Here is a 15,972-nt window from a genome sequence, read left to right on the forward strand (position 1 = left end):
ATGTGTAAGAGCCCCCATTTACACAAATGGAGTGGATTTATTTTGGGGAGTGAAGAAAAGTGTTGAATCCTGCCCCAAGGTTGGAATAAGACAAGAACAATACAATGTTGTAATCCAGATATAGCTATAAGGTCCTAGTTATATCTGGGTTATAATCATATAAATGGAACTTCAACAGAAAATAGAACACAGATGTTTGCGATTGATCCCATAACATAAGGATCTTGAGGAAAAATCACATTGGATGATGAATGGAGGAAAAGTTACTCTTGATAAATATGTGTGCAGTGTCATATGTTTCTAGAAATTTCCATACCTTGATTCAGTCATTCATCACAACACCTGTAACGCAAATGTCACTATCAAAATTGATCTATACATGAGACAACTGAAGCTCAGAGAAGTCACCTGTCTAAGTGTATGGGCATTTAGTACACAGAGTCTGAATTCTGGTCCTTTGACTCCAAAGTCTGACTCCTTTTAAAATAATAGTCGGTATAATAATAGTAAAAAGGTTATGAATTTGGGAATAAAAACAACTAAAATGTGCAATGTCATTTGCTATTTTGGATATTATTTTTAAATTATCTTAATATTTACTTCACTTTTACATTGTGTGTTACTTCACCATTTAGTTATTCGGCAGCACAATTTCATTAATTTCCCACAGTCTCTGAAGATGTATACTTGAGAACTCTCTGTTTACATGGAAAGATCTGTAGAAGAAATAGCTGTAGCTTTCTTCTTTTTGTAATGAGGTATACTCTTTTGCAAAAAGTACTGCTTGGAAAAGAAAGATAGCTAGAAATATAAAAGAAAGCAATGAAGTAGAAGAAAGTCATAATGCATGTTATATTTATTTTCTGGCACATAAGGCTCAATGAAAGATCAAGTTTTTATACTGTTGTTTGTCTTTAATGACTATTGTCCGAGCGGCCAATTTAGAACAGTCATCTTTAACCTCTGAGTTTTTATATGAGTAGTACTAAGCCTCTAAAAAATTGGTAATAGGCATTAATCTGATATGAACTGTGTTTCCTCTTGATAAATGGAAGAGTACTAGGTATAGTTCTAATGTATTTAAGTATGGTATTGCATTAAATTTTCAAATGATTTTATTATTATGTCCATTTTACAGTTGAGGAAACTGAAGTATTGAGAATTTTAGAAATCGATGTCTAGATGGCAGACCCAAGATGCAACCCCAGACAACCTGAATCCTGAATAAATATTTTAATTGCTTCCCTATGTTAATACTTAATATTTCTAAGCTTCAGCTTTTGTGTCTGTCTGAAAAGGTGAATATTGGTAACACTCACTTCATAGTATATAAGGATTCAATGAGATGATTCCTGTAGAACAGTGCCTGCCACATAATAAATACTCGTTAAATGCTGACATGGGTTAGAATATGGCTCCATGAGTCACTTTGTTATGCAACTCTGGACAGTTTCCTTTACTTCTGTGAGGTCAATTCCTCATCTGTAAAACTGCTACTGTATGGTAATAAGGTCCCCATTAAACTGGACCACTAACAGGTACAAAATTAACATCTATATCCTTTAAGCTAATGTATTTTTGAATTCCATCATAGTGGCTTAACCTTTACCCTCATATCTATGCATATACATATACATAGTCACACATCAAATAGAGTAAATGTTTGAAACATGTCTGATGGTCAGAGATTAATATCCTGAATTAGGGAGCACTTTTACAGATTGCTGAGAAGGAAAATCATGTAACCTAACTGACAAGATAGCAAAGGACATGAAGAGGGAATTGACTAAGAAGGAAATGCAAATGAACATGATGGGGTTCAGAAGAGGTCATTCCAGAACGTGCCACTTTGGCATGTGGTTATTTCAAGCTGAACGTGATTAAGGCCTGACAGACTCAAGAAGAGCTTTTTATCTCTCCCTTAACTGTCTAAAAGAATTTAGATAGGGAGCCTGTACCAGGAAGAGCGCTATTACCAAATATACATTTTTTTTACATAAGACTTTGTGTGGCATGACAAACATTTGTGTAATAAATATTTGCTCTTCCCATTTTCCTGTGAATAGTCTTCCTCTCCTTTGAAGTCTCAACCCCTACCCCCCTTCTCCTTAGCTCAGGATGACATATAAGCCGCAATTGCCTGACTGTCCAGGAGCCTCTCATGTCTTTGTGGGGCTCCCATACATATGTAATTAAATTTGTTTTTCTCCTGTTACTCTGTCTTATGTCAATTTAATTATTAGGTCAGCCAAAGAACCAAGAAGAGAAGGGAAATGTTTTCCTCCCCTACATATACAAGTGAAGATAAGTGAATACAAATGAATCAAACTGAATAAAGATTAATTTAACGTCCAGCTGCATAACAATGAAATGAAATTAAACATGGGGATACACGTTCTATCTTACCAAACTAGCAAGAAAAATTTGTTTCATAGAATATGCAATATTTGAGAGTGTGTGAGTGAGCAAACACCACTAAGGGAAGTATAAAATATTAAAACCTGTTTAAGAAATATTTGACAATGTGTATCAAAACATTAACAAATGTACATGCATTTTAGTCATGCAATTATGTTTTTTATGAGTCTATTCTAAGATAATTATAAATATGCCCAGTATTATACAAGGTATATATAACTGCATCATTTTATAGATTTAAGAAGTAGCTTATATTTTCAGCCACAAAGAAGAACTTTAATAAATTAAGGAATGGTATTAACATGAATAAAATATTTGAAGAATATTAAACAACATGGAAATGTGTTCTTGATACACAAATGAATAAAGTTATAAGTGAATAAAATCTTATAAAGTACATGCCCCAGAATCCTAACTTTGCTAAAGAAAGCATGTACACCTGCCCCAAGATGACAGAAAGAATGGTTATCACTAGGTGACCAGATAAGAAATCGTTTTATTTCTTCTGCTTTTCTAAATTATCCAGTGTTTCCATTATATTCTGAATTCTTTTCAATATCTAAAAATAAAATATAACAATTATTAATTAGAATGCAAATTATTACTGGAAAATATTTGCAACTACTTAATTAATTGGTTTAATAAATATTTATTGTGCATCCATTTTGTGCCAAACACTTGCTCAGGCAGTGGAGATACAGTGATACACAAGACAACATTCCTGCCCTTATAGTGTTTACCTTCTGGTAGGGCATATGGATAGTAAACAAGTAAATAAATGAGTTCTGAACATAATTGCAGATAATGAGAATTGCTATGAAGGAATAAACAAAGCTCAGGGGAGTTTTAGTTTGAGTCCTAAAGGATGAGAGAGCCAGCCCGTGGAGGCCAATGGGAAGAACATTTCTGACAGGAAGAAAACAGGTGCAAACCCAGAAGCAGCCAAGAACTAGGCAAAGATAGAGTAGCATACAGGCAGGCAGTGTAAATGATGAGAGTTGGGTTTGAGATGAGGTTAAGAGGTGGACGGGGGCAGAAAAGTAAAGGTGTATAAGTCTTGGTAAGGAGTTTGTTTTATTTTCCTAATTTGAAGAGAAATGATTAATGGCTTTTAAGCAGAGAAGTGACATTATTTTTATGTTTTTAAAAAAGATCTTTCTGCCTGTTATTGATGGCTGATACAAAAAATGCATAGCAATAAATAAAAGACAAAAACAACAAAAATATGACGGGAAAATGGCCTAAGAATGGGAAGAGGAATAAATACAAATTAGTAAGAGACAGAACAATGTTCAGCTACATTAGTAATGAAAACAACAAATTTAAATGATTTTTCACAATTAAGTAGCAAAGTTGAAGAAAGAAATTTAATGTGTTAATGATACTGTGAGGTAGGCAACGAAAAAATAATCATTCTTAAATAATCACTCTTGGCGAAGACATACATACAAGATGCTGATCTAAGTTTTGTTTAGAATAAGTGTTTTCACTGTTTTTTTTTCCTTAAAGAGGAATTACATGTAATTTTTGTACTATTCTGTACTTCATGAAAACTCTAAAAGTATTAGGTGTTGTTTTTATAATACCTGTTTTTACATTTTATAATGTAATTTTTATTAGTTTTATAATCAGAAAAATGGTCATTGAGGAAGTCCCAAATAAGTTCTTCATAACACATAGACCATATGCTGTAGAGGAAATAATGAAATTTGAAAAAGGTTTTGGAAATATGTAACACATACATATTCAAATATCATATAGCATAAACCAATTGAAAACTGAACAGTTATTTGCTCAAAGGCCTATAAAGTTGAAAAGCTTTTAGCCTGAACCACGTTAATGATTGGAAAAACATGATAGGTCCAGGCCCAGAGATTTATTTTTATTTGCCAAACTATTTGTTATTTTATAATTTCCAATTTTCTAAGGACTATCTCATCCTAGAATAAAAGCTAGCATTTACAACTATTGTCACTACATAATCATAACCTAGCAGAATCCAGGGGTTCACCATTCTCTTTTTAATAGTAGTGTTAACTTGCTATCCAGTAGGACTTCTGTGCCTTACATTTTGTGCCCAGTAGGAGATCTGGGATAATCAGTCTTGCTTTGTTCAAACTTTATGGGAGTCTTATGATGATTGTTGAACATCTCTGATTAAGCCCTTTAGAAGAGAGCTGCCATCCTTCTGCCACCTGCTGCATTATTAAAAGCTTTGTTTCTTTATGTCAGAGATTCTGTTAGAAAGGAGGTCTAGTTGGGATCTTGAATCACCTCTGCAAGAAACATGGGTTCAGCTAGGGCTTAAGTTCATTTATGAAAGCATTAAAAAGCCAACAATAACTCCTATGGAACAATGTTATGGCTTTACCAACTTTGTACTCTTTGAAAGGAAAAAAAATCAACTTTTAATTACAAAGAAATACAGTGTCCCTTTATTTGCTATTGCAGCTCTTATTTCTAAGAAAGCTAAGTACATTTTAAAAGCACAAACAGATAAATAGTTCTGTAGTCTAAAATTTCCAATTCAAAAGCAAAGGGAGAATTCATAAAATGTGCTCTCATGCAAAGAACTGCCCATTTATCACCATTTGAAGAAAATGTATATGTGTGTATGTGTGTTGCATACATATATATAGACATAAAACACATGCTCGATTCATACACAAATAGCTAAGTGGGAAAAGATCAGGCTTTGAAAACTGGTCCTAGAAAATTGATTTATCCAGGCAAATTTGTATATGGGTCTCTGTATGTATTTTAAATACAGTAAGATTGATTACAAACAGAAGGTCATTTTGTTTACTATTTTCCAGAGAGAGCTTCTAACATTCTTAAGAAGAACTGAAGTACAAAGCCATAAAAAGCAACAGTATTTCACCATATAACACACAGTAGAGTTAAAATCATCACACCAGCTCCTTTTACATCTCATTGCTATCGGTAAGTTCAAATTTTTGATCATTAATTCCTGTATGGGTTTTTCAGCACTTTTCCTACAAAGCACAATATCCTCATGTGTGTGTGTGTTTTTTTTAAATAAATTTATTTATTTTATTTATTTATTTTTGGCTGCGTTGAGTCTTCGTTGCTGTGCACAGGCTTTTCTCTAGTTGTGTTGAGCGGAGTCTAATCTTCGTCGCTGTGTGCAGGCTTCTCGTTGTGATGGCTTCTCTTGCTGCGGAGCACGGGCTCTAGGTGCGCAGGCTTCAGTAGTTGTGGCTCGTGGGCTCTAGAGCAAGGGCTCAGTAGCTGTGGCTCATGGGTTTAGTTGCTCCGCGGCATGTGGGATCTTCCCGGACCAGGACTCGAACCCGTGTCCCCTGCCTTGGCAGGCGGATTCTTAACCACTATGCCACCAGGGAAGCCCTCATATGGGTTTTTAATTGTAGATTCTTGAGCTGACAGATGAGATATGTTGATGACCACATTGTTTTTAGCTCTTAGGGTGTAGGCTTCCTTGGGCTTTTCTCTTTATTGGCAGAGATGGAGGCGAAAAGCATCTTGGAAACCATGGCGAAAATTCTCACTGAAGAAACCATAAATGATGGGGTTGATGCTGCTGTTGCCAAAGGCCAGCCAGTGTGCCAAAGGGTAGATGTAGGTGTTGATGACCTGCAGTTCATTCAGAGACAGGTCAACATAGTGTGAGAGCATCATGAGTCCACAGGGGCAGCCAGGAGAGAATGAAAAGCAGGGCCACAGTCAGGAGCATCTTAATGACCTTCTGCTGCTTCTTGGTCACCACGTGCCACTGTTCCTGGTTCTGTTTGCCTGAGGGGGGGCACTGTTGTCTTGGAGAGTGCAATTCCAATCCTTCCATACATGATGATGATGAGGGACAGGGGAGCCAGGTAAATGTTAGCAAACAGCACAGTGGTATAGATCTTCCTCATTTCCCGATTTGGCCAGTCTTCCCGGCACCAGTAGACTGGGCTGGTTTTATTCTGGGAGTTGAGTCTCACTCGGTAATATTTTTCTTCCTGTACATGTAACATTATTGCAGATGGGGACATAATGACGATGGCCAGGATCCAGATGATCATAATGATGACAGATGCTGTCTTGATAGTGAGCTTTGGTTTAAAAGGGTAGACGACACACTGGAACCTGTAATTAAAGGCAAATATCAGTGAAGGACTGCCTCATAACTTCTGACCAAGTCATTAATTAAATTTATTTCAGTAATTACAGTCTTCCATACATATTCCCCCTCAAATATAGAAAGTTACCATTAGTAGGGAGGCGTGCATTACCAGTTTATGTAATTAATATATGAGATAAATGTCAACTGAAAAAATTAATGAGTGGAGTATATCAGACACTATTAATAATCAAAGTACTATTGTAACTAGTCAACATTGAGCATGAGCATTTAATATTCTGTTCCAGGCTCCTTTCTATTGGTTTGCATGGATTGCCTCTGTAAGCTTTCTTATTTAAAAGATGGGGAAAAGCCTTAGAAAAGGTAAAAAATCTTGCCCATAATTACACATGATTTTTACACATGTATTTTGGCTCCAGAGCCCATGTTCTTAAATGTCCCTTCATGCCCTTCTGTGGTCCCCTCACACGTGATCTGTGTGCTTGGCCATGCAACTTGCTTTGGCCAGTTAGTTGAACATTAGCAAGCATGGCATAAGCAAAAGAGTGACTGATTTCAGCTACAAGGCACAGAGCAGGAGAACCACACAGAGGCACCCAGCCAATCCACAGAGTTGTGACAAATATTAAAAGCATTACTGTTTTAAGCCACTAAGTGTTTTGGTGGTTTGTTTCACAGCTATGAGTCTGAGAGTTCCCATGATGAGTTCTGTTTATGCACCTTCCTAGTGTTCTGTGTCCTCTGTTGAGCATGACAATGATCAGTATGTAGAGTAAGCCTGATTCATTTTACTGCTATTTTGTTATTGTGATTCTTAATTTTGTTATTACTGATATTCATTATGTTCATTATAATATAATCATACTATCATATAACTGTATAACATTTTATATTTTTCAAAGTACTATCATCTATTGAATCTTCTTTGATTTTTGTGACGACTCTATAAAATTGAAAATTAATACTTTCCAGATCTGCAGGTAAGGAAACTTAGAGCTTTTAAGTGGCCCATCAGCAACTCCAAACAAATTTATCTTATCTTTATATAGTGACTAGTTATCTTGAGCTTTGACTGCTCCACTGTCCTTCACTGACGGTGTAAGCTCTTCTGTCTTAAATTCCAAGTTTTCATCTAGTCTTCTAATCAGTGAATTCTCCCACTTACTCACCCTTAAATTATGGGTAACTTCAAAGGTGCAATTCTAGGTATTTTGCTCTTTTTGTAAACCAGCTATTGAAACTTCAAATATTATTTTTTCATTTATTCATTCAACAAATAGTCTATGATATCTTGTTAATAGCAGCCCAAACTAAAACATGCATCATCCCTAATTATTTAATCTTAAAATATGGAAACTTCAGTAGTTTTATTTTATTACTGAACCCTTAGTGTGTGTGTATATTATATATATATATATATATATATATATATATATGCCTTGCTCTTAAAGGGGTACATATTACGGCTACAATTTTAAGCAGATATAACCAAATTTAGTAGATTATACATTTTTCACTGGTTAGCTGGATTAGTTGCAGATATGCTCAATTTTCTGGATTCAGAGTTTGGTGCTGACCTACCTATCTACTGCTATTGCAACTAAAGTAAAGACTGAAGCTGCAACGGATATTCCCTGGACCAAGCCACTGATCTTGCACATTGTACTTCCAAAAGGCCATCCTGAAAGGGAAATGGGACAGTTAGTCTTTGGAAAGATCATATATATATTTTTTAATTTCACTGAAATTATGAAGAGAAAGACATGAAATTAGACAGATGCAACTGTTTCCTAAATGATATCCAGGGAACAATCAATGTTTCCCATTATTTTCATTAATACATTCAGATCTCTGTTTTTCAGTATACTAATAAGGTCAAAACTTACACAGTAGTTTCAACATTCTATACACTGTAATAAATGTTTTGCATCTATTAACATATCTAATCCCCACAACAGGCTTCTGAAGGCTTTATTATTCTCCTCATGATATAGAACATGTGACAAACACACAAATTTCACATACCTTGCCACACAGCTAGTTAGAAGCATATTAAGGATTTAAACCCTAGCAGTATGGTTCCAGAGTCCAAACCATTAACGCTTATGCAATAATGCCCTTTAAATGAATAAAACAGGAAGAATATTTTTTCTCTAATTTGGAAATGTATTCCATAAATTATGAGGAATCAGGCGTCACATGTATAACAAATAAAGTTAATATTATATATAATCTAATGACATGATTTACCTCAGAGGTACTTTGTTATGGAGTGAATGTGTTCCCTCCCAAATTCATATATTGAAGCCTTAACCCCCAATGTGATGGTATTTGAAGGTGTGGCCTTTGGGAAGTAATTAGATGTAGATGAGGCCATGGGGATTATGCCACATGATGGGATTAGTGCCCTTATAAGAAGAAGAAGAGAGCGTGAGACCTCTCCCCATGTGCATACACTGAGTAAAGGCCATGTGAACACACAGCAATCTACCAATCAGAAAAAGGACCCTCACCAAGAACCCGACCATGCTGGCACCCTCATCTCAGACTCCTAGCCTCCAGAACTGTGAAATTAAATGTCTGTTGTTTAAGCCACCCAGTCTATGGTATTTTGTTATAACAGCCTAAACTGACTAAGACATACTTGGAGAATAAAGAGCACTTTGCACAAACAAAAGTAGTCTGTTTGAATAACTTCCTAACTGAACTCCAGTTACTAGAATGTTTATAAAAGAAATTGGTAAAATTATTATATTTGATATTTAATATCAATCAAATCAAATTTAGAGTTTGATATTCTATACGCACCTCTGCTATTACAGGAAAGTAACACTATTCTTCCATTAGCAAATATTCTAGTTTCCCAAGAGATGAATGTTACATATTGCTCAGATTTTTTAAATTTATCTTTTAAAAAATATCCTATAGCTTATTTAAAAAATACTCTTATCTAATTAAAGCTATTCCCAGTAACCTAAATAAGCCAAGCATACTTAAAAAATCATTCTTTCGTCTATCCAGACCATCTTAAAATTGGTGCTTGAATGGCTTTATTGCCACAATGATTCAAGGGGATAGACTGAAAGTACATATACACTCTGCACGTGCTCCTACTGCTGGTAGAGAGACCCACTCAGCTCCAGAATGCAGCTGCCAGACTTCTAATCCCTATGGCAGTAGATTAGAGAATTTCCTTCTGGGGCAAGTGATCCTTCCAAGAACACTGACATATTTTCACTGGCAGATTCTGATAGCTGTGGATTTCCCAATGAATGACCCAGACTAGTGAAGCCGAGAGTGGGCCTAACCTCAAACCCCAGTCCTGCAGAGGTTCAAAGCAGCCACATAGTACCTCACTCTGAAATACAAGCAGCTAAATAGTAGTTGACTATTAGGGAAACCTCAACCATAAAAGAAAGAAACTAAAACAAATAGGAAGAATGAAACAGGAGAAAACTAATCTGAATCAGGTAGACAAAAAATTAAAAAACAAAGAAAATTACTACTCATAACCTCAGAGATAAAATACATTTTGTCCATGAAAAATATGTGCATGATAGTACAAGGAACACAAAGAATATAAAAATAGCTCAGAGAATTTAAAATATGATAACAGAAATGGCTGTTGACTTTATGTGTTAATACAACAGATATTTATTAAGCAGGTACTATGCACCAAAACTATACTGGGAGGTATAGATACACTGTTCCTGTACTTCCAGAGTGTATAACATAGTGCTAAAGAAGTGGTAATATGGGCCCAGAAGTACTCTAGGGTAATACCCAAACCATGACTTATGTTGCACATGTAAATTACCACTATATGAATGAAACTACTGCTTTGTGAGAAATTATTGGTTCTGTTGCTCCATCTTCCATCAAAAACTGTTGGAAATCTCTCAGCCAACCACAAGAGGGCTTAAATATCTATTTATACTAGATTGAAGACATTGCATCAGTTGAAATCACATGTTCTTGGAACTTTACAGTCCATAATAGTCTTAATATTTCTACTATATTATGTGTGCCCTGAACTGTTAAGCAAATTCAAAGTCTTCAGTAAGAAGTGTCACCATTCACTGATGACCTTCAGTGAACACTCTATAAAAATAACAGCTTCCACACTTCATCTCTGTCACTTGTTCTGTTTTTCTCCATAATTCTTTTTATTCTCTGACTACTTATATAGCTATTTGTTTGTTGTTTTTATCCTCCTTTAGCATGTAGACCCCATGAGAACAGCTACTTGGAGCAGTCCTTAGAACTCAATAAATATTTGTGAATGAATGGATGACGCTGCGATGGCTTCAGGGATATGGGACAAATATTTTCTCATAGTATGTTTGAGCTGCACGCAAATCAACATACCTGCTATAATATTGTCCAGCAGCGTGATAGGCATACAGAATATGCCAACTAGTAAATCACTTACGGCCAGGTTCAAGATGAAGAGATTAGTGACTGTGTGCATATGTGTGTTCCTCATTACAATAAAGCAAACCACTGTATTTCCCACCATGCACAGGAAGAAGGTCAGAAAGTAGGAAATAATGAAAATCGCTGCCACTTGAGGCTGGTGAAGATAGTAGTTCACATAGGTGATATTGCTATCCGCGTACAGATCATGCTTTGTGTCACTGACACTCCAAATGGGTTGTCAGTTTTCCGAAGAGTTTGATTCCCAGTTTTCACTCATGATGGACCTGAACAAAGAAGAGGCAGAAAAGAAAAACATGATTAGAAACCAGGAAAACTTAAGTTTAAGAGAGTTTAAGAGAGATGCTTTTAAAATGCTACGGAATTTTTTTTATTGGAGTATACTTGCTTTACAATGTTGTGTTAGTTTCTGCTGTACAATGAAGTGTATCAGCGATATGTATATATATTGATGGGCCTTCTGTAATAATCCATAAATTTTGCATAAAAATGAGTTATAAATAAGGCATTCAAATTATTAGGATTTTAATCAAGAGCACTTGAAAAATTCCACTTTGTGCCACAAGTAACAATTATTATTAATTGTATTTCCTTGATATACTCTATATTATTCACTTCTTTGCTATAACCTTCTATCCACTTGTGAAGTTTCAAGGGAAAAACTCCAAAACTCCTCTTCCTCCTACCTTCAGATATCATAACCTGTCAAAACTTACTTGTTCTGCTAACTAACATGCTAACTCACCTGCCATGAGCTTTCCTGATATTTGAACGAGATGAAGTATCTACATCTTCAGAAGTTCCATTGAAATAAGCTTCTTGTATTTTCCTTGTTCTGCTTTGACTCAGTTAATTGGATATTTTTTTTATACACTTCTGTATGTTGACACAGCCACAAAACTGTGAATTTCTTAAAATAGGTCTGGGTTACTTATCTTGGTTTCACATAGCATAATTCAATTCACATAATATGTGTTCAATAAATATTTATTTAAGATGTATCAATCTTAAGAAAGACATTTCAATCAATGCGTGTCAGAGGTCCCCAAGAACACTCCCAGGTTTGGTGGTTTATTAGAAGGACTCACAGGACCCAGCATATAGTATATTCACTGCTAATATTTATTATAGAAAAGGGATCCAAAGCAAAATCAGCAAATAAAAAGGCACATGGAGTAAAATCTGCAAGAAATCAGGCACAGGCTTCCAAGAGTCCTCTCTCAGTGGACATGCTTAATTCCTCCAGCAACAAGTTTGAGTTTGACAACATGTGTGAAAAGGTTTTTAATTAGAGAGTGGTCATATAGGCAACTTCTTTTTAGTATATATCAAAATTCCAGACTCCCAGATGGAAAGTAAGCATGCAGCATGAACTATGTGGTTGTACAAACAAACTAGGCACAGTGAGCCACTCTACCGTTTAAGGAAACTTTATATCAGTATAGGGAACTGTTTAGAATTTAAGTTCCCAGACTCTAACCGAGAGCCCAGCTTGCAAGCAGGCCTTTCTAAAGACAGCAGTCTCAGACGTACCTGTTAACTCTTTTTTGCATGCCCTGTGAATTGGACAGAAGGTTGGTTATACGTGTCCTTAAATGAAAATCAATTTGACAGTGGAGTAAACAAGTTTGTTACTAATATAAAATAACTCAAAGAGGATCATTTTTCTCCAACAGTTCCCATTATTTTGCCATTTAATTTCTTCCCTTTCCTCAAATTTTTTAAATTCATCTTTGCTTTTCTGTATTTCATATTCCTAAGGCCAAATAAAAACAAGAAGTTTAAAGCAAAGTGAGCAAGGGATGAGGTGAGGGCTTGGAGAAGAGAAAAAGAAAGGAATTTGAGTAGAACCAGATGTAGGCTGCTATACAAAGTCAAGCTGAGAATGCCTTTGGGGTCTAGAGACACACTGAGAATACTTACCAGTTTGAGAAAAATCATTTCAGTCAAAGTCTCCAGAAGAGAAGCCTTCACGCAAATATTTAAAGATATTTGTACCTAAGACAAGGAAGCACTTTAAATACAAATGAGAAAGGTATGAGAAAAATGTAGGTAGCTAAGAGTTACTAATAAAAACCATCTGTCTGTGGATTCAGTTAGAGCTGCCAAGCATATGGGTAGAATATATCATAAGACGTAATGCTTTATATTTGCACATTCTTTTTTCTTGTACCTGGTTGAAAGCAACCATGTGTGTCCAAAGCAGATATGCATCCACGGTATATCTGTTGCGATAAGAGTGTTAGGAGGGTTAAGATGGAATCTTCTGGTGTATTAAATTAAACTCCATGTCAGCCATTTGAAAGAGAAGTGTCTCTTTTCTTCCAATAGATTTTTGAGAAACTAAAATCGTGTTTTGTTTTGGGGGCCAACATGGGTTTCACTATTCCTATTATTGGCTTGCTAACTATGTTTGACAAGACAGCATGCAAAATGCAATACAGAGAGTCAAACAAAGAATCTGTCGTATTTAAGTGTTATTTCCTCCTGACATGCAATTATAAAACTTTTGTACGTGAGGTCATAGTGTTGGCCATTAGATTGACCTATAATAATGTGACTTTGGGGAAAACATCATCACCCATAGTATTAGTATAGTGAGGCAGAGAAAAGTTAGGTCCTGACTGATCCTAGGGAAACTCACTTATCTCAGTGTAATGCATCAAAGACAACTGCTCTTTGCTGTTCATACATCTGGCATCTTTCTCACTGGGCACTTAAAAGTTCCATACAGTTGATTAAAAAGTTTTAAATAAAATGTACCCCTGGTTGAACACCTTTAAAACCAAAATTATTTAAAGTGTACTCTGTGAATCATATTCATTCCTAGATGAAATGATATAAGGAATAAGAAAATTGAGTATACCGGTTTTAGGAAGGCAAATTTACACTCTACCCATACTGATGATTCAGTAGTTTTGGAATATTTCATTGAAAATGTGTGATGTCCTTTTAATAACAGAAAGTCTGAATTTTACAAGTTAGTATTTACATGTTAAGTAACTAAATTGTAAACATAAGCCATTTTACCATGAATTAGTCTTATATTCTTTATTTCTACATGGGAAAATATGTGATAAATAAAATACTTGTTTGTGAGATTTCTTTACCATTCATTCATCTTCAACTCTGGAGAGAAAACAGATATAATAGGACAAACTTCATGAGCTCCATTTAGAACCCCAAGTTACCACAACTTATTCAGACTCCTATCTATAGGAAGAGAGTCTAGGACCTCAGGAAGAGAAGTCAGGGGAAGAAGTTATTCAAAATTTTTTTTCTTCCTGTAATTGTACTTGCCAAAACACTAACAGTAGATTACTCTGGGAGATGGAATGGTTGGATATTATCTGTTTTTTTTTTTTGCTTATATATTTCTCAACTTTTTCTTGTTTCCAGATTTTTTTTATAGTCTGGAAAAAATGCTTCCATATTATTGTCTGAATTCAACTATACAGAATAAAACTAGATGACATAGCTTAAGCTCTTCTTATAAGTTCAAAATAGTAATAGGTCATATACTGGCTAGAAATGATATTATTTTACCCCAAATAGTTGTATCTTCCAAATTTCAATTAGGAAAGAATCCATAAAGACTCTAATTTATTAGGCTTAAATGTACTGTAATATACTGTCTCACACATATCATAGAAAGAATTGGTCATCTGAAAGAACAGTCTATATTCTTTATTCTTGTATCAAAGACTCATTAAAGGGACCAAGTTGGCAATTGTCATCAAGCATTGGCTACTTAGACTGTCAGACACACCAAAGCCAACTATGGCCAGCACTCTCCATTTTTGTCATCCTTCTCTCTTTGGGCTTTCTCCTATTGCCTCTATTATTATTTACTGTATTCGTCATGTTTGCCTTTTAATTTCTGTTTATTTATACAAGGAAGGACTTAAGGACAGGAAGGTGGCAGTATTTACTTCTATCTATGTTGGATTTTCTAATCTAAACTCTGATGATTATCATTAAAAGGTATTACAGTTATTAAGTAACTAAGTTAATAATTCTGAACTGAGTAAACTAAATGCAAGCAGTTATGACAACTTAGATTGCTAAAATAACTGAAGAGGAGAGACAGAGAAAACAGCAAGAACAAAAATGTTGTAAACACACATGCTCAAACTAGGGGTAAGTCAATGGCAATAACTACAAGACATATAGTAATACCACCTAATATTTCAATTTTCAAAGCACTTTCAAATATATCACCCTAGGACACCAGCATCATGGAAGCGTAAAACGTCCCTCCTTTTTCCAACCCCTTTTAACAACTAGAATTTGGCATCCATTCATGAACAAAAGTGCCTCTCTGGGAGCTGTGGGATCCAGCACCAAATGCCAAGGGATTCCGGAGGAGTCTCACCCCCCTGTGCATTTCTTAATAGGCAGACAGACTTCATATGGGGCTTTGGAAGCAGCAGGAGCCCATGAACTGGCTCCAGCTCTTCTGAGCCACAGTCTGGGAAAGCGTGCATACTGAGAAGACACCACAGAAGGGAGAGCTTTTGTAGAAGTCCAGGCTGAGGAGAGATTCCAGCACTCCTTTGGACCAAAAAGAGTTTGGAAGCATCAGAGAGGGTAAGAGGAGCTTTGCCAGCATCACCCTCCCATCTGGTGCTGATTAATAGCCAATATTGGGAGAGAACCCTTGAACTTCTTTTCTCTGGAGAAAGAAGATTGGATTCTCATTAATTCATATTGTTAAAAAAAAAAGACACATTGCCCTGAGTGATACTGTAAGTTTCACTAATGTACGGTGTGTCAAATGTTACATAAATCTCTGTCACAGCTAAATGGTGTAATAGAGTGTTTGTAAGTTCAGTGATATAATTAAATGAAAATCAGATGTATGTAAATGATGCTCCCCGAGATAAAGAAATGCTTTACGAAGCTGAGTTGAAACCTCTGATTGATATAAAACGTGTTAAACTGGATTTTCCAGAGGAGGAAGTGAAGTTGACTTTAGAAACATTGCACATTCAATTAACTGTCTCCATTAA

At 35.5% G+C, this 15,972-nt stretch overlaps 1 protein-coding gene across 1 annotated transcript; it reads right to left on the minus strand.

Moving 5' to 3' along the window:
* Positions 1-5,342: 5,342 nt before the first annotated feature.
* On the minus strand, positions 5,343-11,219 carry NPFFR2 (neuropeptide FF receptor 2). Its single transcript, XM_029235931.1, is given in 7 exon segments — positions 5,343-5,371; positions 5,374-5,438; positions 5,795-6,079; positions 6,081-6,202; positions 6,204-6,528; positions 8,105-8,204; positions 10,892-11,219. Coding segments are annotated over 7 exon segments (1,254 nt in total).
* Between the last annotated feature and the right edge of the window lie 4,753 nt (positions 11,220-15,972).

This window comes from Monodon monoceros, unplaced genomic scaffold, assembly GCF_005190385.1.
Source record: "Monodon monoceros isolate NGI ecotype Baffin Bay Population unplaced genomic scaffold, NGI_Narwhal_1 Super_Scaffold_20, whole genome shotgun sequence".
Taxonomy (NCBI): domain Eukaryota; kingdom Metazoa; phylum Chordata; class Mammalia; order Artiodactyla; family Monodontidae; genus Monodon; species Monodon monoceros.